At 48.4% G+C, this 24,611-nt stretch overlaps 1 protein-coding gene across 2 annotated transcripts in view; it reads left to right on the top strand.

Moving 5' to 3' along the window:
* Positions 1–24,611, top strand: part of LOC138548350 (vitamin D3 hydroxylase-associated protein-like) — a 476,815-nt gene that overhangs the window by 295,309 nt on the left and 156,895 nt on the right. For both annotated transcript variants that reach the window (XM_069642270.1, XM_069642271.1), the window contains one exon: positions 17,370–17,495. In XM_069642270.1, coding sequence (XP_069498371.1) covers positions 17,370–17,495 — 126 coding nt within the window. The remainder of the gene's footprint in view (positions 1–17,369; positions 17,496–24,611) is intronic.

The following is a 24,611-nucleotide window of genomic DNA, read 5'->3' as shown; positions in this document are numbered from 1 at the left end:
GAGTCACCTATCCTTACTCCGTTGATTGCCTCATCATTTTGGACAGAGATCGCCCAGGGCTCCATAACCAACGCGTATATTAGGGGGATAGTGGGCAGCCCTGTCTCGTGCCTCTCCCCAATGGAAAGGCCTCTGATTCTGTCCCGTTCGCAACCACATTGGCTGAGGGCGAGGAGTATAATGCCGACATCCATCCCAGCCACCTCGATCCCATCCCTACCGCAGAGAAAACCTCCCCCATGAATGCCCAGCTGACCCTGTCGAAGGCCTTCTCTGCGTCGAGTACCATCAGCAGGGCCCCTTCATCACGGACCATCCTCGAGTTTAGTACGTGGAGGGTTTTGTGCATGTTATCTGAGCCCTGCCTATTGAGGATGAATCCCGCCTGATCTGTATGGACCAGGCGGGGTAGGCATCTCTCTAGTCGGGTTGCCAGAATTCTGGCGAAAATCTTGGCGTCCAGGTTCAGGAGAGAAATGGGCCTGTATGATCCGCAGTTTGCCCAGTCTCTGTCTGGTTTGGGTATTACGGTGATGAGGGCCTGCAGGAAGGTGGGCAGGATTGTGTTTTGGTTCCTGATTTGGTCAAACAGTTTATCTAGGGGCTCTGCTACGATGGCGTGACATTGTTTGTAGTAATCTACTGTATACCCGTCTGTCACGATGCCCGCTCCCGGGGAGCCGGCTCAGGCCCTGCGTCCCCGAAAGCGGACATCAAGTCCCCGGGGAAGGTCCCAGCAACCCCTTATAGGGGCCCTTTGGACAGCGTCCTGGCGCCTATGGCGCCAGGCTCATAGAAAACGGCTCATTATGAAAGTGTTTGGGTGCACTTACCTGATGCAGACCATGCTGCAGAACCCCGGCCTCCTTGAGGCCTGAAAGGAACTACTTTACCTGTGGGACTCATTTACCACCCGGGCGTGGTCGGGGAAGGATACATACCTGATTGGAGGAAGGACACATTCTAGGAACTTCTTCCAAGCCTATTTAAACCACACCCGATCAGCCACACGTGCTTCGCGTTGTTCTGCATCTAGCAGCTGGACGCTCACCGTGTCTGCTCCTGCATCTTGACTTCTGCCACACCTGCCAGCATCCTGAATCACCTGCAAAGGAAGGGAACAAGAGAACAGAAGAAGGAAAAGGCCTCACTTGCTAAATCCGCATCCCAGAGACATTTCGCCGACAATCCTGAAAAGGAAGACATTTATTTTTAAAAGCACATCGCATCGATCGCTGCAGCGCCGCATTCTACTCACCTTTACAGGGCGCCTCCATGTTCAGCAGCGACCATCCGGATTCGCAGTCGCGCCCCCGCGCCTAGGGAGAAAAAGACAAGAACAAAGGTGAGAGAAAGAAGGGAAAAGGGAAGCTAAAACTCCATGTCAAGACTTACCTGTTGGGTCATTCCCTTTTCATTTCGGGTCCGCGCCGCATCCAGGCATTTTCGGACCTCGGTCCCTAAGGGGAAAAAGACATCAGCGTTAATGAGTGAATGAAAAGACATTACCAAAACACTCATTAAAGACTTACCTGATTTCCACAAGGATTTCACTGCTCACCTCGGGTCGGTGCCTGTTCCCCGGCATTCCGTACCCCGGCCCCTATGGGGAAAAAGACACTAGCATTAGAACATTAATGCATGGACACAAGGGGAACCACTTATAGAAAAACTTACCTGGAAGCCAAGCAAGTTTGGTTCTCACCCATCCGAAAATCCAGTGACGTAACTGGATACCAACGCGCCCCTGCATCAGAAGCAGGATGGAGAGCTCGTCCTTCCAGACCCTAAGGTGAGACGCTACGGGGAAGCACAGAAGGGTTTTGAGGAGGGTGAGAGGGGTAAGTGGGAGGCCGATTGCATTACCCCGCAGACAGTTAACCCCCTATTCTCACCTACAGAAGGATACTTCTGCGAGTCAGACAAGCCAGATCTGGGGCCCGGTCCAGTCCGTCTTCCGAACCCTGCGCATCACCTTAGATGAGGTCACAGCAGCGCGAACCAGGCCTGCGCCCCCGTGGGAGTCAGGTGAGCGTTACAGAACGCGAAGCCTTCCTACAAATTCCCACCCAGGCGCTATGGAAACTTCTGAGACTGATCAGTTGGCCCAATTACTGGGGGAATTACGGGCCGAAGTACATGCCGCTCGTCAAGAGACTAATGCCCTCCAGAGGGAATTAATAATATCAAAGGAAAGAACTGATGACCTGGCCAGACAGCTTTTGCAAGGTCAAGCTGGACAAACTCCTCTACCCTGTTCCGGAGGGAACCCCGCTCCTGTGGTTCCCAGTAACCCTGTGCAGATTAATCTACCTGGAAACATGCCGCTGGCCCCACCTGAACGCTTTGCTGGGGACCCCAAACGATTCGCTGTATTCATGAATCAGTGTCGTTTGCACTTCCTATGCAGACCTGGGGCCTTCCCTAATGATCAGACCAAAGTAGCCTTTGTATTGTCATATCTCAGCGGCTGCGCTGCCGATTGGTCAGTTCCACTGGTTACTCAAGATGACCCGATTCTCCGTGATTTTCAAGGATTTCAAGCAAGCATGGAAAGGTTATTTGCTCGACACTCTCAGGGGCAGGCTCTGGATGACGAACTTCTATCCCTGCGACAGGGCAATCAGGACCTCCTATCCTATATTGCAACCTTTAATAGACTAATTGTGGAAACGGGATGGCCAGAGGATAAAAGAGTCACGTTATTTTATCGAGGTCTATGCGGAGAACTTAAAGATGTCTTGGCCCAAGTTGTAAATCCGCCCCAAGAATGCACAGAATATATAGACTTAGTGGTCCAATTGGATCACAGACTTCAAAACAGAAAAACAGATCGGTCCAGGTTTGAAACCCGGGTGCTGGTCAAGACCCACGCTAACCCCAAGGGAGTTGATGTCTCTGAGCCTATGCAAATTGGAGGGGTTAAAGAACCCTTAACTCAAAAGGAACGTGAAAGGAGGCGGCAGTTAAAATTATGTCTTTATTGTGGGAACTCTGGACACTTTCTACGAGATTGCCCGGCAAAACCGCCCCGAAAAGCGGTAGGAGCCGCTGATAAAAACCATGAAGACTCTGTTTCGGGAAACGACTCAGCCCGACAAGCGTAGGGGTCCGCTTGCCGAGCTTGAAAACTAACTCTCAGACCTTGCATTTCATTGTGCCAATGGTTCTCGTAGATACAGAAAAGCCAGAGCGTTTGCATGCAATAAAGGCATACATCGATAGTGGGGCTATTGGAAACTATGTGGATCGTGAATTGGTTTCTAGGATTAACCTCCCTCTCCGTCCTAAAACCATCAAAGATGTCATCACCACAGTCGAGGGAACTGAAATTGCCTCTGGACCGGTAACACATTCCACTACTGAGGTGACTCTTATTGGTCCTGACGGCCATCGGGAGGCAGTTGTGTTTGATGTAATCAAGGCTCCACAGTTTCAGGTTATTCTTGGAATTCCTTGGTTAGAGACACATAATCCTCGAATTGATTGGCGAGCTAAGAGAATAACCTTCCCGGATTGTGCACAAACCTGCTACCCAGAAAACCTGAAGATTAATCTAGCATCTGTAACCTCTGCCTCCATGCAATTACCTCCGGAATACCAGGACTTTCAGGACGTCTTCCAAAAGGAACAGGCCAACACGTTACCTCCTCACCAATCGTACGATTGCCAAATCGATCTGGTGCCCGGTGCACAACCCCCTTGTAGCAGGATTTATGCCCTTACCGAACCTGAGAACCTGCATTTGAGACAATATTTGGATCAATACCTCGCCAATGGTTTTATTCGCCCGTCAAAGTCCCCGGCATCCTCGGCTTTGTTCTTCGTGCCTAAAAAAGAAGGCGACCTTAGAACTTGTATCGATTACCGCGCATTGAACCAGATAACGGTTAAAAACCGTTATCCTCTGCCTCCGATTCCTGAACTCCTTGACCAGGTGAAGGACGCTTGCATATACACCAAGTTAGATCTCCGGGGGGCATATCATCTGGTGCGAGTAAAAGAAGGCGACGAATGGAAAACAGCCTTCCGTACAAAATATGGATTATTCGAATACCAGGTAATGCCTTTCGGGTTGTGCAATGCGCCTGCTGCCTTCCAATTCTTCATGAATGATGTCCTTCGGGAACTCATCGATGTTTGTGTTGTCTATATCGATGACATTCTAGTGTACTCCTCTTCGGAATCTGATCACAGAAAACACGTTAGGGCAGTTCTGGAAAAACTGCGCCAACACAAACTATTTGCTAAACTGGAGAAATGTGTTTTCCATACCACAGAAGTTGAGTTTCTCGGTTTCATCCTGACACCCAAAGGAGTCCGAATGGACTCAAGAAAAGTGGATGCCATCCTCAAATGGCCATCACCTAGCTCTGTAAAAGGGGTTCAAAGCATGCTCGGCTTTGCCAATTTCTATCGCAGGTTTATCCCGGAATTTTCACGCATAGTACAACCCATTACTGCACTCTTGAGGAAAAATAAACGTTTTGAATGGTCTGAAGAAGCCGAGCAGGCCTTCCAGGATTTAAAAGTTAAGTTTACCTCTGCACCTATATTGAAACACCCACGTCCAGATCTCCCGTATGTCGTCGAAACTGACACATCCAGCCTAGCCATGGGAGCAGTTCTGTCTCAAAGAGATCCTGAAACCAACCAACTGCATCCCGTAGCATTTTGGTCCAGAAAATTCTCGGCACCAGAGATTAATTATGCAATCACTGACAAAGAACTGTTAGCCATAAAGTCCGCTTTTAAAGCCTGGCGGCATTACCTGCTTGGCGCTCGACATACCATCACGGTGATCACTGATCACCGGAATTTACAGTATTTGAAAACCGCCAAGGCTCAGTCATCACGGCAGCTCCGATGGGCTTTGTTTTTCGCTGAATTTGATTTCGTGATTACCTATCGACCTGGCTGCAAGAACGGCAAAGCAGACGCCTTATCCCGAATTGGAATGGGAGAATCTGATACAAACTCAGAACCAGTACCAATAATTCCCGAACAGAGAATTCTAGGCATGACTTTGTTACAGACGCTTGAAGACATTCAAGTCAGAGTGAAACAACTCCTGGACCCTACAGTCCTACAGGATTGGATACAAAAGGGATCAGACTTTACCATAGATAATGGTTTACCTTATTACCAAGGACGCTTATTCCTGCCGCACAAGGATTTACACGAACTAGTTATTTCAGGTTATCATGATACATTAATAGAGGGACACCCCGGTATTGCCAAGACAATGGAAAAGGTGAAACAACAATTCTGGTGGCCCTCTTGGCGAAAAGATGTTAAATCTTTTGTGATGTCCTGTGGTGTTTGCGCCCAAAATAAAGGTCAAAAGAAAAGACCAGCCGGTCTCCTTCAACCTCTAGACATACCGCCAGCACCCTGGCACACCCTATCAATGGATTTTATTACGGACTTGCCTCCTTGTTCAGGATACAATACCATTCTGGTAATTGTGGATTTGTTTTCCAAAATGGCCCACTTCATTCCTTTGAAAGGTTTACCTTCAGCTTCTGTCCTAGCCAAAGAATTCCTCGAAAATATTGTTCGGCTACATGGATTCCCATCTATACTAATCTCTGACCGGGGAAGCCAATTAATTTCCCACTTCTGGCGCAAATGTTGTCAAATGGCACAAATCGACGTAAGATTATCGACCAGTCACCACCCTCAGACCGATGGTCAGACCGAGAGGACAAATCAGACCCTTGAGCAGTACTTACGGTGTATGTTACAGCAATCTGAAAGCAACTGGAAAGACATTCTTTGGATAGCCGAATACGCATATAATAATTCGGTACACTCTGGAACTGGCCATAGTCCTTTTTATACCTTGTTTGGACATCACCCTCGAACCTCAAACCTCGACTCACCTCAGAACCTCGGAGTGCCCGCAGTAGAACATCTGCATTCTACCATTACCCGAGCCTTCAAAGAGGCAACCACGCATTTACAACAAGCCAAGAGAAAATACAAGGAGAATGCTGACCTACATCGGAGTGAAGCACCTCCGTATCAGATTGGGGATCAAGTGTGGTTAGCTACCAGACATTTACCGCTCAAAGGGCCTCGAACTTTTAATCCAAAATATCTGGGACCTTATTCTATTACGGCAATAATTAACCCAGTAGCGGTTAAACTTGATTTACCAGCTAATATGCTAATTCACCCTGTTTTTCATGTGTCACTTCTGAAACCAGTGGTACCCGGAACCCGACTACTCAAACCTCCAGAACCTATTCAAATAGATGGGGAACCCGAATTCGAAGTGAAGAACATTTTAGATTCAAAAATGTTTAGGTCAAAGCTTTTCTACCTAATTGATTGGAAGGGGTACGGACCTCAGGAGAGGTCGTGGGAACCCCGTGACCATGTGCATGCACCTCGATTAGTCAGGAAATTCCACTGACTCTTCCCAAACAAACCAAAACCCCCGGAGGGAACAACCTTGGGTGGGGCCTTGGGGGGGGGGGGGGGAGTGCTGTCACGATGCCCGCTCCCGGGGAGCCGGCTCAGGCCCTGCGTCCCCGAAAGCGGACATCAAGTCCCCGGGGAAGGTCCCAGCAACCCCTTATAGGGGCCCTTTGGACAGCGTCCTGGCGCCTATGGCGCCAGGCTCATAGAAAACGTCAGTCCTGGCGCCATAGGCGCCAGGCTCATTATGAAAGTGTTTGGGTGCACTTTCCTGATGCAGACCATGCTGCAGAACCCCGGCCTCCTTGAGGCCTGAAAGGAACTACTTTACCTGTGGGACTCATTTACCACCCGGGCGTGGTCGGGGAAGGATACATACCTGATTGGAGGAAGGACACATTCTAGGAACTTCTTCCAAGCCTATTTAAACCACACCCGATCAGCCACACGTGCTTCGCGTTGTTCTGCATCTAGCAGCTGGACGCTCACCGTGTCTGCTCCTGCATCTTGACTTCTGCCACACCTGCCAGCATCCTGAATCACTTGCAAAGGAAGGGAACAAGAGAACAGAAGAAGGAAAAGGCCTCACCTGCTAAATCTGCATCCCAGAGACATTTCGCCGACAATCCTGAAAAGGAAGACATTTATTTTTAAAAACACATCGCTTCGATCGCTGCAGCGCCGCATTCTACTCACCTTTACAGGGCGCCTCCATGTTAAGCAGCGACCATCCGGATTCGCAGTCGCGCCCCCGCGCCTAGGGAGAAAAAGACAAGAACAAAGGTAAGAGAAAGAAGGGAAAAGGGAAGCTAAAACTCCATGTCAAGACTTACCTGTTGGGTCATTCCCTTTTCATTTCGGGTCCGCGCCGCATCCAGGCATTTTTGGACCCCGGCCCCTAAGGGGAAAAAGACATCAGCGTTAATGAGTGAATGAAAAGACATTACCAAAACACTCATTAAAGACTTACCTGATTTCCACAAGGATTTCACCGCTCACCTCGGGTCGGTGCCTGTTCCCCGGCATTCCGTACCCCGGCCCCTGTGGGGAAAAAGACACTAGCATTAGAACATTAATGCATGGACACAAGGGGAACCACTTATAGAAAAACTTACCTGGAAGCCAAGCAAGTTTGGTTCTCACCCATCCGAAAATCCAGTGACGTAACTGGATACCAACGCGCCCCTGCATCAGAAGCAGGATGGAGAGTTCGTCCTTCCAGACCCTAAGGTGAGACGCTACGGGGAAGCACAGAAGGGTTTTGAGGAGGGTGAGAGGGGTAAGTGGGAGGCCGATTGCATTACCCCGCAGACAGTTAACCCCCTATTCTCACCTACAGAAGGATACTTCTGCGAGTCAGACAAGCCAGATCTGGGGCCCGGTCCAGTCCGTCTTCCGAACCCTGCGCATCACCTTAGACGAGGTCACAGCAGCGCGAACCAGGCCAGCGCCCCCGTGGGAGTCAGGTGAGCGTTACACCGTCTCCCCCCGGGGCCTTTCCCGCTTTTAGCCTCTTAATGGCACCCTTAACCTCTTCCACTGATATATCCCCCTCCAACTCCTGTAATTCCAGCTCAGTCAGTCGGGGTAGCAGATGTTCCGCTAGGTATGCCCGGATTTCCTCCACTGATTCACCCCCCTCTGTTTTGTATAAAATTCCCTGTAAAAGTCAGCGAAGCAGTCTACTATTGCTTCCTTCTTGTTACGCATGTTGCCCCCTCTATCCCTGGTGGGTCCCACCCTCCACTCCATTCTGCATCCCCTGGCTCTACGCGCAAGAAGAGTTCCCACTCTGTCCCCCCTTTCATAATATCTTTGCCGTGTGTAACTCAGTTTCTTGACCACCTCCCCTATGAGGACCGTGTGTAGTGCCTGTCTCTTCTCTTGTATCTCTACCAGGAAGGTTTCCCTATCTTTCCCATTGAGGCTGAGCCTCGCGTGCAGGCCCTTTAATTCTTCTCGTATCTTATTTTCAATGAGTCCTCTCTCTCACTTGTGCCTGGAGCCCTCAGCTATCAGGAGTCCCCGGAAGGTGGCCTTTGCCGCCTCCCACACCGTCACCATGTCGGATTCCCCATTATCATTTGTCTCAACGTAGGCTACCATCTCATTCCTTAGGGAATCTCTGAATACTGGATCTCTCAGGAGAGTGTCGTTACAGCGCCATCGTGGGGATCTCGGGAACAGGGGCAGCGACCAATTTGCCATCAACAGTTCATGGTCGGACCATGTTATTGCTTCTGCCTTGGGGAGTGTAGCCGCCCCTCCCCCTTCCTCTGAGGTTAATAGCAGGTCGATTATTTTGTAAGTGTAGTGCGGGGAGAGAAGAAAGTGTATCCCCTGGGCCCGGGCATGCCTTCCCAGGCATCTGTCCAATAGTGTTCCCTTGGAAGGGTCTGTAGTGCTAGATGTCTTTGGTGACACCTCTTGACCCTACTCCTCTTGCCGTCCACCAATCCAACTTGGGGTCCATGTTGAGGTTGAAGTCACCTCCTAATATCATGGCCCCTTCTGCCCATTCATCCATTACCTCGAAGATCTGGGTCAGGAACCCTATCTGACCTGAGTTGGGCGCATATAGGGTGGCCAGAGTGATACGTTCGCCTTCGCAGGTGCCCTTGATCCCCAGGAGTCGCACCCCAAAGCCCCTGGTTTCTATGTTTATGAGGTGGAGTGTCTTGTTCAGAATAATGCCTACACCTTCCTTTTTAGAACTTCTTTGGGATGCCCAAAAGTTGCTCCCGATTTCCTTTCCTCTAATGGGTGACTTTTTCCTCTGTTTATAGTGGGTTTCCTGTAGGAAGAGTACCATTAGCTGTTGTTTGGGGAACATGTTGCTGGTCAAGGATCTTTTGTTTTGGTAGTTTAAGCCCTTGACATTGAGTGTGCCTATTCTACCTTCAACCATTGTCGTCCTTGGTCTCTATATCTTTGTGCTCCTTCGTTTGGTTCTGATCTAAAGCCCGTTGTGGGGCCAGGAACCCTGGCTCGATCTGGCTGGCCCCCTTCCCCTTAACCCCCAGGGGTTCCTTCCCCCCACCCCATTCATTGGCCTCCCCCCTTCCGCCCACCCTGTCCGATCCCCATCCCTTGTTTCCCCCCCTTTTTTCCCCATTGTAAGATGTTTGTCTATGTCCCCTAATTCACGTCGGGGTAGTCAACGAACCACCAAGGACTCTACCCCAACCCCGGGTAGTTCAGTGATCGGGGTACCCATCTCTATCACCATGTGTGGGGTGATCCCGTTCTATCCTCGGCGTGGGTGCCCAAAGCGGGCTCTCGTCTACATCCCTCTCTCTCCGCCCATGTTATTAAACTTGAGTCCTGGGCATGGGCTCATCAGCAATTTGGTTACCATTTAACAAACAACAAGTGGCCCCATAACCTTGGGGCCCGTACATGGTGCCAACGTGGCTTGTGGGCACAGTGCCCGGGGGTGCCGGCCCTAGATACCCTTGGTGTCCCCATATAGCATCATCGTTGAAAAAGAGACCTCGCCCATTTCCTAAGCAGTAATATCAGGGTCACTTCAAATGTCCCTCGGAAGCCGTTGAGGTATGTCTAGTTTTATGAAACTTGCGGGCCCCCTTCACCTTTGCTTTACCAATGTGATTGTCTGGTCTGCCCGGGCCCCGTGGTGGGTCCCGAGCGTCTTCTTCTCGGTCACCTGAGTAGCCGGCCCGGTAGCCCACCAGGTCCTCCGTGACCCGTTGGATGTCCTCCTCAAACACCAGGTGGTGCCTTCGCCCATCCACTCAAATGCCAGGTAGAAGGGGTGTCCCCAGCGGTATCTGACCCCTTTTCCCTGTAGCCATCTTGTGAGATTGCTGCACTTTTTCCTCATCAGCAGGGTGAGGGCTGAAAGGTCCCAAAAGATGGCCACCTTGGAGTCCCCGTATTGTATATCTCCGAGACTCCTAGCTTTTTCCAAGATCTTGGCTTTGTCCTTGTAGTAATGCAGCCGGCCAACACCTAGCGAGGGCCCCTGCCCCCCATCCCAGCACGGTGGACTCTGTCCAATTTAATCTCTCCACCAGCATCCCCCCCAGGACAATCTGTATAATATCATGCACCTTGCCTTCTAAGTCTTGTGGGCTTTCCCCGTCGGATTCTACCAGGCCAAAAATGCGTAAATTATTTCTCCTCTCCCCGTTTTCCATGTCGTCCACCTTGAACCGTAGTTCTTCCTCGCGACGTTGCACCTCTTGGAACCTAGCCTCCATTTGAGTTTCCAGGAGGGCCGTGGAGAGCTGGTTGTTTTCGACTCCCTCCATGCGCTCCTCCAAAGTGGTGACCTTTGTTGTGAGGTCTGCCAGCTTGGCGCCCATGTCTGTTCGTATCCCGCGGATTTCCTCTTGGATCATCCGGATATTGTTTTGGATGGCACCCAGGTCGGGGGGTGGTGTGGATGTGCCCCCGGCCGCCATGTCACCTTCGGCGCAAAATTGGTATTTCGAAAGGGCTTCCTTCCAACTCATGGGGTTCTTGCTCAGATCGTACGTAGGGGCCACCCATGTGTGGCATGCAGCAGCGGGGACCCTGTGCCACAGCCCGTGACCTTCAGCGATGTTGCGGTGGGGCCAACGGGGGGGATACAGTGTCTATGTGTGCTGGCTCCAGGAGCGATCCAAGTCCTCAAGAGGCCTGTGAGTACCCCTGAGGCGGCAGTCCTTGGGTCCCCAGGCGGGGCCAATCTAGGTCAGATGTGGCAGTGGGTAGGTGGGTCAGCCCGCCCGGGGACGGAAAGACCCTTGGGCGGTGGTCTGTGGGTTCGGTGTAGGGTGGGAGGAGTCGCCCTCCGAAATGTTCCTCAGGGCAAAGGTGACCCCTATCTGGGTGGCACGCCCCCCCGGGGCCTGGCCCAAAGGGGTTGGTTTTATGGACCTTGGCCCGTTAGGCCTCTCACCTGCAGCGTGGGTCCGTGTGTGCCCCTCAGCCTGCTGTGTCAGGGGCGCGCTCCCGCGTCGGCCCAGGCTGGGGAACCTCAAATGAGGGCCTGGATGTGGCCTCTGTGACTTCCTGGGTGTTTCGCTGGATGTCTGTAGGCCACTGAAGGTCTGGTCGGGCTCCACTTGTGGGCCGGTGGTGGTCTGAGATGCGCAGGTTCTTCCTAGGGCGGAGGGGGGCCCACACTGATCGCTCTGGGTGCCCCTCCCACCCTGTTTAGTGGCAGGGGCCCGCTCCTGCGTCGGCCCCAATGATGCTCTCTTGTACCTGTGGGCCCCTAGGGTTAACCTTGGCGTGGAGTGGGCAGTGATGGCGCGTTTCACTGGGTGTTCGTAGGCCACTGGGGGCCTGGTCGGGCTCAATTTGTAGGCCAGTGGCAGTCTGAGGAGCGTGGGCTCTTCCCAGGGCAGGGGGGGCCCGCACTGAACAATCCAGGTGCCCCCTCTCACCCTGAGTAGTAGCGGGGGGCATGCTCCTGCGTCGGCCCAGTAGTGCTCTGTTATGCCTGTGGGCCACTGGGGCTAACATTGGCATGGGGTGAGCAGTGATGGAGCGTCCCCCGTCCCGCGGCTCTGACCCCTCAGCAGCCTGACTTCCGTGGCCGCAAGTCGCCCCCGGCTAGCGCAGTACACGCCTGCAGAGGGAGCAGGAGCAGGACACCCGTCGGGCCCGGGCTGCCCTGCAATGCTCCCGATGTGCTCTGGTCTGTGGGGCCTATGCTTCCCCACCCAACTCCAATAGTGCACCGGTCCGCGGGGCCCGGGCTGCCCCACTGGTGCACCGGACCACGGGGCCCAGGCATTCGAAGGAACTCAAACAGTGTTCCGTTGCCTCTGCTTCCTCTCCTCCCGGGGTGTCACTGTTAGTGGGCCGCTGTGGTTCCCTCTGTTTTCCCGGGCGGTCAGCGGCCTCGATGGATCTTTAAGGCGTGCAACTCAAGGTTGTGGGGGAGGGGCGCCAAAGACTCCCGACGGCGTATCTCGGCTCAAGGGGCACCGATAAACTTCTGGTTTGGACCCTTCAGGTGGTCGCAAGTTCCTACAGCATTATTCCGCTTCCATGTGCAGGATGGGACCTTTCCTCCTCATAAACTCTGCTGGCTTCCCGGGGCTGGGTATGGAGCTAAAGGCTCAGGCGGCCATCTTGCCTGCGCCCCCTGGTGACCTCTCGAGACAGACAATTTTAAATTGAAATAATTTCTAAATACTATAATATTTAGACCACTACAGAAAGGATAACAAGAAATCCCTCCTGAGGAACCACCTAAAAGGATGGAGAAACACGTGTAGAGGGAAAGACAAGTTATGAAGTAATATAATATGCTTCAAATCAATGTATGAATTGAATACATGTTAACATTGACAATTTGTATGAACAGATTTGAGAGGAAAAGACAAGTGATCAAACATGCTTTGAATTGATGTATGAATTACATGCTAAATACTGACAATTTGCAAGAACTAAATTGAGAGAAAAATCAATTTTGGAGCGCACCAAAAGTAGTCCTTGTGGTTATTATTCAGTTGTAAAACATGGTTCCGTTTCAGGCTTCCAGCATACAGGCAGCAAAGGAGCGGGACTTCCTGCAGAGGCTTTTGGCTGCTCCTCTACACCTCGATCTCCCTCCGCCGGGTTCGGATCCCTCTTGACTGCTTGTAATTAGGTGATAGCTTCATCTCCGACATCCCTCCTTCGGTTTCACCCTTGCGTTTCTTTAACTTCTGCTTCTCTCAAACGGGAGCAGAGGGGTTAACAACTTTTCACCCTATGATCCCCTCTGCTGGGCTCTGACCCTTCTCGATTCTTAGCCTCCCTTCACCGGGTTTCCTGTGGCTCTTGATCAGGGTGATAGTGGCTCACCCCTCTTTACTTTCAACATTCATTTTCTTTATATAGATTCACTTCCCTTTTCCTCACACTGCTTGTAGATCGAAGTATTTCCATTGTACAGGGATTTTGCTTGACCCTCTGTATGACCACTTTGACCTATTTCGTTGGCCCTCCTACGGCCTTCTGGTACTTGTAGTTTCTCTCATATGGGGCTCCACCAGAGTTTCTTGAATTAGCACCCACGTGGTGCCGCTTTCCCTCTGCAGCTGGTCCCCCCCACCCTCTTCACACTTTTAACAGTTAATTCAAAGTTCATTAGCTTTGGTTCTAAACTTATCCACTTTGCTATTCTTACTCATCACAGCCCTGTTCTTTTCGGTTCTTCCCTCGACTCACCGGTTGTGATGAACCGCCTGGCTGTTGGCATCTTTGGAGTCAAGGCCGGTACCATGGGCACGGGAGCTTCCCTCGCTCCTGCCTATCGGCATAGGCTTGTCCTGTGTACCTTGACATCTGCTGCAGGACACTTGTGCTATTATTCGCGGTCTTGTGCTCTCTTCCATGAAGGTGCTGCAGGTCTGGGATGAAAAGGGCAAGGTCACGTCTCTCCTCGCCACCCTCTTGATTCATTCTGTCTTTCTCCTTCTCTTGAACTGCCATGTGGTTGCTGTCTTGTCGTGCTGTCTGCCATGCTCCCCTTGCTTATACTCTGCTTTGTGGCTCCACCTTTTATCCCTGTGAGGGAACGAAAAGGGTGTGTGTGATTCTGATCAATTGCCTGACTTTGCCCGACCCTTGTATTGGGACATGTCAGGTAAATGGTCCTGGTGTTAGTCCGTTGTCCTTTGTGTTGTGCGAAAGTGTTTGTGTTGGAAAGGGGGGGGGGGCCGTGGTTTGGAATGTCCTCCGTGAGAGGATGGGGAAAAAGGTGTAAAAGGAAGGGGGATACAGCGTCTCACCCATCAGTCTCCTACTCCCAAGGACCTTCCCCCAGGAACTGTGTCCAATAGCGGGTTTATAGTCATAATCCCGAATTTAGAAATCCCGAAAAAAAAAATCTCGAATAAAAAAGGCAGAAAAAAAAAATCGAATTTTTTTTTATGACGTTTTTTGTTCGAAATGGGGGGTTCCCCCTAACCCCCCCCCTTTTTTTATTTACTTTTAAAAAAATGTTTTACTTATTTTAATTATATAACTAGAGCCAAAAAAAATATATGAAAATTCGATATTTTTTTTTTTCGGCCTTTTTTATTCGAGATTTTTTTTTCGGGATTATGACTGACCACCCCAATAGCGATGGCTATGTCCTGGCCACTTGGATGACAGATCCTCAAGGTTTAGACAGGGAGGCACCTTCAGGTTTCTCACAGTTTGTTTGTTGCTTTATCTGTAGCGCGCAACAGACCCGGAGGTATCGGGGCGCGGAGACAAGGATATTTTAAGCTTACAGGTTACAGAATGTGTCACAGGAGTTTTACATCAATTACACGATACAAAAATGTTTCACAAAGGAATTTACAATATTTACAAATTACATTCTTATTACATAAAAGAAAATACAGGTTATAGAAAAGGGCATTACATGTATGTAATAGGCAGGTCCAGATAAGGCTGTCCTTTTCTCACCTGCACAAGATCTAGTAGTGGTATTGCCCTTTCAATTGGGCTGAATTGTGTGCAGTATGAGCTGCACCAGCCTTGGAAGACCTCACCTTTGGCTGGAGATCACTAACTTGAGCGGCAGTTACCTACCACACAGTAGAGCCCACTTTTGCAGGCTCTAATGCTACAGTAGGAAAGTAGCTCAGTAGAGATAAACATCTTACATACATTCATCCGTGTGAGGATTGTGGAAATAGTCAAGGGTTACCAGGATTTAAATCAGCTTCTAGGAGTGGAATAAGACTCCCTCTCTCTAAACAATGGTACATGATTCTTTGCAATTGGAAGAACACACATCTCTCTCCTTCCAAGCCGCTTATATTCCTGGAGTAGTGAATTTTCAAGTAAGGTCTCTTTGAGCATGGTCTTTTTGTCTTTATCTTTGCTCCGATTTGCTTCAAGCCCAGGACACAAATGCGTGAATTTGTTTGCATCTAGGGAGAATACTCTTCATATTCCTTTTTCCCGAGAATCCGGGATTCTCTGGCTTGAGGGGTTGCTGCCCTTTTCTCTTCATTGGCCCCAGTTAACACCCATCATCCCCCCTTTTCCCCTGCTAGATTTCTGGAAATCAGTGGGGAGGGATTCTCATTGATTTGATTTGCACCAGGATGATGGTTGTGGTTTCCTCTGCTTCCACAGATGGCTGTTTCGGGAGGGTGGGCCGTTCCTCTGCCTCTCTTTTTCAGAGCCCTGTTGTTCTGTCCTGCCATCTGGCTCGATTGAAACTAACGGTCTGGCATGTGAAAGAAGGATGGTTATCACAGACACGTTGCCCTGTGCTTCTCTGATGATAATCGATTTCTTAAGGGAAGGAATTGTTTTGGGATGATGAGTTTCTGTTCTAGGCTTCCAGGTGGCTACCATCAGTGGTTTTAAGGGTCGTGGTCTTAACTGTGATTTGTGGAGGGGTATGTAACTCACCTTCAGATACAAAGGCTCAGGCATCGTTCTCCTTTTCCTAAGTGGGCTCTACCATTGGTTTTCAAAGCCCTTCAGGCTCCCCATTCAAACCTATGGATGAAATTCTTGTACAATTGCTTTCTTTCAAGGTCCTATTTCTAAGGCCTTTACTATTGCTGTAAAGTGGGTAAATTGGGCACCCTTCCCTCTATACCACCCTTTCTTCAGTTTCACCCAGAGCGTATGGTTCTTCGCCCTCATTGTAAAACCATTTCTGATTTCTATCTACATCAAAAGATTGTGCAAACCTGTCCATTTTCCTCCTGGAGCTCCAGAATAGAATTTGGATATTCATCATTTGAATGTGATGAAGGCAGTGGGGATTTACCTTAACAGCATCTCTTTCTTCCATCTTTCCGATTCTTTGTTCCATTAGATTCTGGATTCAAGGTTAGGGAAGCCTTCTGCCACCACACTGAGCAGACGATCAGATCTCTGATCTCCATGGCCTATGAGATTTCTCAGATTCCTGACTCTCCCTCCTACCCCTGCCCAGTTATTGTGGGATCTAGCTACATGCTGAGCTTCTGAGAAGGGTGCATCGAAGTCCAATATCTCAAGGGCTCTTTTGAATGTACCGGGATCTGTGTGGCCAAGATGACATGGACATGTCTTCTGGCGGTAAGAACCTTTTATTGAGGTTGTACAGGTACATTTGTAGTGGGTCAGATAGGAGCAGGGATACCCAGCATAGATGGCAGCAGCTGTCCTTAATTGTGTGATTTAGAACCCTCACACGAGGAGTCCACACCATGTTCCATGCTGCAATCATCAAGCAGACCGGATACAACACTGCTACTTGGCTCTGTCTCTAAATTTGTACTGTATTGCAAACTGTTTGGAGAATCGTTCTACCTCCCAGCAAGGTAAATTCATCAGTGCTTAATTAGAATAAAGACCCACACAGATTCTGCATCAAGCTTGTTTCTATGATCTTTTGTTTGTGCCTGTGTATAGACCATCAGGGTTGCTCTGCCCATCTTATTGAGGACTGTTAGGGAAGAGGGATGAAGAGGCATTTCTTGGGATACATAAAGGTATTCCTCTGTCCTACTCTTCCTTATCACAGTCCTACTCGAGACCCTCCCTTACTTGAAGTGGTGAAATTGGTGTTGAAATTATCGCTTGCAGGAAAATGTCTCTCGGGGGGGGGGGGGGTGCTGTATTTGATCCGCGTCCTACAGGGAGGAGCCTGATTTTTGTTTCTTAATTTTCCACCAAGGTGCATGTCTTTGGGGGTTTGTCCCCCTCATCTTATTGATGACTGATTGAAGAGTGGGACTCAAAATAATAAAGTTTACTTTAAAGTAATCGTAGCATTAGTGGGTAAAACTATTTGCGCATTTATCCTGAGGTTCTAATTTGTGTATGGGTGAAATTATTTTCTGTTTCACTTCAAGCCAATCTGATTTCTCAGAATTGCAGTGGCTTTCAGGAGCCCGGTAGATAACCAGATTTAAGATCACACTTAATCTAAAGGTCACATGGTTTGCCAAAGTTTCATTGACCACAGTCTTTCTTTCTGGTTCTTTTCATTTCAGATATACTCAAGTTCCAGGCCTCTGCGTGTGGGGTATTATGATACGGACGGCTTGACCATGCCATCCCCTTCCATGAGGCGGGCAGTGCTGGAAATGAAGCAGGCATTGGAGAACGCTGGACACACGGTACCTATTTGAATGACCCCTTTGGTCGTTCTGCTGGGGGCCAGGTTTATTCAGCAAGAACACCAGCAGACACCTACAGAAGAGCTAGATTGAAGTCCATGATCACTGCTAGTTCTGGGAGTAGCAGCCAGGCATTTTTCCTATGAGCTGCTGTCTTACAGCATCTAGAGCGCACAGTGAGTTAATGCAATCTGCACGTCAAGAGCAGGGCTGACTTCACCTCTTTCTACAGTTAAGAAATTTACAGTCATTGAGGTGCATATTCTGTGATTGACGTTGACATGTCTTACCGCGGTTATTGTACAGTGATTCAAAACCCTAAACATGCCTTAAAAGGGTATCTATAAAAAACATGGTATGATAAGTAATCTAAAGCAGGATCTTTTAGCAAAATTCTAGTATAACATAAAAGAGGGAGGGCCTGCGTCTGCCATCTGCGAGGTGGTGTGAGGAGCTCAGCCTGTTACTGTAGCTGCTCCCACTGGCATCTCGATACCCTTCCCACCTGGGTAGAAGTCACCACTTTAAGGTGACTTATACTCCGTCAAGCTTCCATGAGCCCAGGTTCCCTTCAATCATGCTTGGTCCACATAGCTCTATTTGCACACTGTGCCTTTGGGCACAGCCAACAGCAACAGTTACTCTCTGCATGCACCCCATATTTGGTTTGGGGTCTGATGCCAACATACCCTGGCGGGTGACCGAAATAGCTAGAGGATAGGGTCAGATGCACTCATAGGGATTGTCATGGGCAGCTGAGATGGTTATAAATATGCAAATTTAAGGAAATAGGGGCGCTTGAGCAGGGTTAGTGGAGATGTCTGAGATTGTGAGCAGTTGTGAGGAATGGGACCCTCATGTCTTGCAAAGGGGTAATGTTGAGCATGGGGGGATGGGGAAGGTTACGTATTCTTTCCTCATCCACTCCTTTCTTTCTCTACTTGAACGTGGAGGGTGGGTGGCAATAGCTACAAACGGCCTGGCAATCTCATTTTCAACCTTTAAACATTGCTGTATGTCCATGCTACAGGTTTGTGACTTTGAGCAAAGAATGGCGTAGGCGGTATAAGCTTGTCCGGCCATTGGCAGTGGAGGGACCAGGTCAAGCAGAACATGGGGTCTTGTCCTCTATTGCTACAAATAATAGGCCTTGGTGCCTGGCACGAGTAAGCAAACAGCCATGTCTTCCTCCACATGATGGGATGACCTTCCTTCTCCTATCCCCCAGCCGCCCAGCACAGAAGATTGTGGACTGATCATCAGCTGTGCCCATAGCATATACTGCCTCGGGCCAGTTGCTATCTCTCTGCCTCTCCATATTCTCTACACATCATCTGCCAGTCCTGCGACCTGCTTCCTCCCATTATCTAAACCCATCCTGTAAGTGTGTCCGAGTACTTTCTTATGTTTGTAAAGATTTGCCTCCAATGAGAAGTATGCTGTAGCCTGTCATTCTAATCACATTTGTACTTTGACCTCTGATCCCCGTATCTCCTGGTTGTACAGTGCTTTGTTGCGTCGCAGCTAGGAGAGTGCTATATAAAACCCAACAAGTGTACTGCACCCGTACATAGGGCCTCATTACACGTAGTGCGGTAAACCATGGTGCACCATGGGTCATGCCGGTAATTTACCGGTACCGCCTTGGAGGAAAGGGGAATTACTGCCCTATTCCAAGGTTGGGAAGGCGGTAATTCCGCCTTCCTCCATTGCCCTTCCCCATTTTTGCCCCATAGGGCTCTATGGGAATGGGGAAGGTGCTAATTACGGTACCGCAAATTGCGGTACCGTAATTAGCACCCTGGACCCTTTGCGGGTTGGTTTTTAACGCCTGCTAAAAAGCAGGTGTTAAAGTACCAACCCGCAAAGGGACCTCGTAGTAAGGCGGTAAGCATTTACCGGTACCGGTGCCCTTACCGGTACCGGTAAACCCTTACCGCACTAAGTGTAATGAGGCCCATAGTCTTTTTCTCACTAAGGCACTCGTTTATCCTCACACTCCGGGTATTGCAATAACACTATGCTGGCCTACCGCAATACTGCTTAGTTAGCGTCCAGTAGATAGAAAATGCTGCTGTAGGCTGTGGTGCTCAAGCTGCCCAGGAGGATTTTTTAAATCCTATGATTGCAGGGACAGTGTACGACCCCAAACATAATGTGGGTAATGGTTGACTGCCATATATGTATAATGATGCACCTCTGTATGTACAGTATTTATGTAAGGAGGTTACTAAGAAGTCTTTTTTTTAATAATGTAAAAGAAAGGAATGCCCTAAAATCCAAAGGCATTATGGGTATGCAAATTAGCCCAAATGCAAGTGTTAGCTCCACAAACTTGGCTATGTCTTGCAAGACAGTGCTACTTTATTAATAGCTTTATCAACCCAAGAGAGATGTCTCAAGGCTGAAACTATATACCTATTTCACCCTTATTCGGGCTCATCGATGCTGTATATTCTTGATAGCCTTGTGGTTGGAGCATTGGGGCATGCGTAGCAAACACCAACAAAGTTATGGTGGGTATAAAATAGGAAAATGTTGTTTGAGCCAAGTCATATGTGGCACAGCGCCAAATGTATATATTTATAGAGTTAGTGTGGGGTGCATGGCGGGGTTAAGGACTAGGGGTCTCTATCAGGGATCTTGGCCTTAGGTGTGATAGGTTTGTATTACAGCCTGTTAAAGGCTTTCTGAGATGGAGGGCCCAACTATGGGGTTATCCCGTAACCCCACAATCCTCTGGATGACATAGGAGAGGAATTAGAGGGGGGCTGGTCGTCTGCCCACCCTTAGAGTCCCTCCGTAACTCATGAGAGAAGGGCAGGCTGACGGAGAAGGACCCCCTGAAGAGGGTCATGCCAAGGCTAGGAACCTTGGGTAGAAATATATAGCGGTATAAAGGGGGTTTAAGTATGTTAATGTTAAATAGTGTGTGGTACAACAAAATTATAGGTATCTCTTGGGACTTTAAAAACCCATCTTGGTGCCTGGTGTCATTTACAGAAGGTCTCTCTTGGGACTTTAAAGATTCATCTTGGTGTCTGGTGTCATTTATAGAAGGTGTAAAGTAGTCCATAGGATCGGAGGGTTTGCACCACAAATCACAGTTTAGCAGAGTACCCAGGGCCCATTGAACCCTCCCCTGGAAGTGACAGAGGACTCAGCCATGGGGCAAAGCAGAACTGTCTTTTATTTTCCAAACAGACAGGAATCATATAGGAAACATGCACATATCCAGCAATCACAGAACCTGTGCTCGTGTCATGAGCTTTTATCCCGTTATGATATCACAATCCTTATTCCTTCCCCAAAAACCTAAGAGGAAGTTCTATTGGGTAGCTTGAGTACAATCACCTATAGGAATCCCCTATATGAGTGGTCTAACTGGTCCTTCAATGTCAGGTGGGTTTGCCTGAGACTTCCCCAAAAACTATCTATTACATTGTTGCAGGGTCGCAAGACTACCATTGGCCTTTGCTCCATTAGACACCACCCCAGGATTTGTGCTCTCCCATTGGCTGGAGAGGCTCTCCTCAGGCCTGCAATCCTGCTCTGTTCACAGTGCTCTGTGAACCTTCTCAAGATAATGCGAAACACTGTGTGTCCCAATTGTTGGCACTGGTATAGCCACTTAGCCTGGGAGAGTGCCTGAAGGTTGTAATGTTGGATGGGCAACACATGTAACATTCATGTCTGTCTTCGCTGGGAACCGCTTCTCTTCCAACCAAGGGTAAATGGTCATTGCTCAGCTCGGCCGAGTCACGTGGGTAACTCAAGGACCACACAAACTGAGCCTTTTGGTCTTCAATTAGTGAGGATTTATTCTGTTATTTTGCAGATGGCTCCTTGCCCTGAGAGCCAGGAATGTTCTACTCGCCCTTGTCCTTGGCTGCGAGCACTGACCCTGTGCTTCACGCTGCAGAGTCTGCATCTCTTCGTCTTTTATTCTGAGGCCTGTGGCTTCATGTGAATTCACTACAGTCATTCTATGGCTTCCCTACATATATATTATAATATTCTCTTTAGGAGTTAGTAGTATTCCGCTCCTCCAGGTTCCTTATACGTCTTTGTAGTTCCATATAGTTGCAGTGAAGCGATTGCAAGCTTGCTCTGTGTGATTGTTTTGCTTTGTTGCATTTCTGCGTTTGACTAGTGAAAAAGGAAGTCTTCTAACAGTATGTATAGGTATCCGTCCTCTACCTACAGAACTGTGTATGCATTTTCTTCGTATGTGCACGTGTGTGTTTGTGTAACTTCTTGCAGGGCGGCGAGATTACTTCATGACTAACGTTTACTATGTCATGGTGTCACTAATGATGTCAACACAGGTGGGTATTATCATTAGTTAACCTGGTCCAGTGATGGGGCACATGGTTCCTAGACATAAAATCGAAATCAATAAAATCGAAAGTCAAAATGTCGAAAAAATAATCTCGAAAAAAAAAAAGTCGCATTTTTTTTTAATACGTTTTTTATTCGAAATGGGGGGGTTCCCCCCCCAACCCCCCTTTTTTTCTATTTTTTTTTTTATTTTACCCCTTTTTTTTACTTACCAAACCCAAAAAAAATATATAAATAATAAAAAAACAAATTCGACTTTTTTTTTTCTACATTATTGATTCGACTTTTTTGTCATTCGACTTTATTTTTTCGATATTATGACTGGACACCGGGGCACATGTATCCGCAAAGACATCAGCTGGATAAGGTTTGAATGGTTGTCTGAGGGAATATCTGCTCACATACTGGTCCAACTGGGGGTTGGCCAAACAGCAACTGGCATCTGTCATGTCCCATCCTTCGAGCAGTTATGTAAATAGGGGACACGAGAGCCATTCGAGGGACTCTCTCTTCAGTCCCCCCTCTGCTTGACTTGTCGACCACTTCACCAAACCTATTCACTATTGCTTTTGGCAGCCAAATCTTCGTTACTCATCCCAGATGTCCATAAAACCTTGCATGATCATCTAAACTCCATGTCACGTAACAGCAGTCTCCTTCCGGGTTGCACCACACCCATTTACCCTAATATTCCTTGTAGTTGTTGGGATCCTGGAACACTACTCCAGTCGGGAACAGTGGACACCTTGTTATTTGCGTCCTCAGGGTATTTCGAGTTTCTTTTATCTTATCTTCTTCAGCAGTTGTTTCTACTAATACTTTCATTCCTAAAGTTTTCTCTGTCGTCTTTTGGGTATTGTATGATAACACACAATATTAGTAGCAACAGTATTAGCGCTGCGAGCAACACCTTCAGTCCGTTCTCCATCCATGTAGGTATCCATGAAAATATGTATGACAGCCAACCATACTCTTTCCTACCCCTTTTGCTTCTTTCTCCATTTTGGCATGCATTTGTGACAATCTAGTAACTGTCTCAGTTAGTGTCCCGTTTGCTTCATCATTTGCTGGAACGAACTTACAGCAAGATGACCCGATATTGATGCAAACTCCTCCTACCATTGCTGTGAGCAGGTCCAGGACATACCTGTTCTGGAAGGCCATCATTCCTACTGATAGGAGCTCTTCATTGATGGCGTTGAAGCCATTAACTGTTTTGTTTGTTTGCATAAGCTCCCACCTCTGGAGCCATTTTGCGTTTGTGTATGTCTGTACTGCAGGAACTACTACTAATGCTGGCATGTTGATGTGTGCCAGTGAACATACTGTTCCCTCAGTGCTTGGCAGCTTTTCATATGCCTTGGATCTGCAGGCCCAGTAAAGATCCATTAACACTGCTGTCCCAACCTTCAAGCCTAGAACCTTTACTGTCTGCTGGCATTCCGTGTTTGCTCCAACTTTTACTGCTCCATCATTCTGGAAACATGCTGCTTTCTTCAGTGGTATTATGGGCATTGGTCTAGCTTCATTCTCCACCCAGGTCAGTAACTTCGCACTTGTTTCCTATTCCTTTAGGCCTTTGTCATTTCCCTCTTGAACTGTACGAACAGGAACTGTTAGGACCGTATGTGCCTTGCTTCCCACTACTCCTTCTTTCCACCCTTCTGCTGTGTATACTTGGCCGTAAACAAGCACCTGTGGTCTTTCCCAGTATCCTGGTTCTCCTCCTATCTCCATAAGGCGTTTTTTTAGGACATGGTAATTCTTTCTATTTTATTGTTTTCGTCTCGCCTTTCTGCGGGATGTCAATGATATATTTTATAGCTTGGTCTTTTTTCCAATAATTGTCCATCATGTCTAGTATTTTTATATAGCTGTCTTCATAGGGGAAAAATTGCTTTGGACATCCATCTTAAGGTTGCTGTTTTCCCTTGGAATCTTCCTCGGGTGGTAAACATTGCTAAGTACATAAGGCACTGTGCTCTTGCTGTTGGTATTTCAGTTGCTACAAACATTCTGGAGGCACTCATGGGTTAGGGGATAAGAGAACAGACATAGCAGCTCTCCCCAGTGGTTTGTTACTCTATTTAGTCACATGTTTCTACCACATGTTATTTGATACTCGAGCAGTATCAGTGAGGTAGAGATCAACCCCTCCAGCTACATCAACACCATGTCTACCTCGCTTTACTGACCTTGCACTGTTTATCTCCCCACCTGACATGGTAGCCGTACCTGCCGGAATTGGTGGTGTGCTAGTAGGGGTCACAATGTTATTTTCTATATCGAAGGACATTTGCCAAAAAATAAGGGCAAAAATACCAAACGAAAAGAAGACACAAGGCCCCATTAGCACACTTTTAATGATGGCATTCATTACTTCCTCTGCTTCAGACTCTTGTGCAGCTTTGAAGATATTGATGAACTGCCTGAAATGCACTAGAAATGCGTTATGTTGTGGGTACTTATTATTTTTATGCTCTGCGGTCACAATGTTGGGCTAGTGCAATATGGAATAACTGTTCCCACACAATGCGTATTCTAGGGTCACGAAGCACTGCAAGTACTGATGGATTTCGCTATTCTGTTGTGGGTATGTTTGGGACAAATAGGCAAGGAAAACTCGAAAATATTAATTGGTAGAGGGTCTTGGTGCACGGTTGGAATTCCTAACAAAGAGGACAAATTGGCCTTTGAAGGTCGCCGGATAAAGGTCTTCGGGAAGCATGGGACAATGAGGCAGTAACAGTCGCATTTTTCACGATGAATGTTGTA

Source organism: Ambystoma mexicanum, chromosome 1q, assembly GCF_040938575.1.
Source record: "Ambystoma mexicanum isolate Mex_15411 chromosome 1q, UKY_AmexF1_1, whole genome shotgun sequence".
NCBI classification, from domain to species: Eukaryota; Metazoa; Chordata; class Amphibia; order Caudata; family Ambystomatidae; genus Ambystoma; species Ambystoma mexicanum.
The sequence above is the reverse complement of the archived record's forward strand: the minus strand, read 5'-3'. Positions and strand labels throughout refer to the sequence as shown.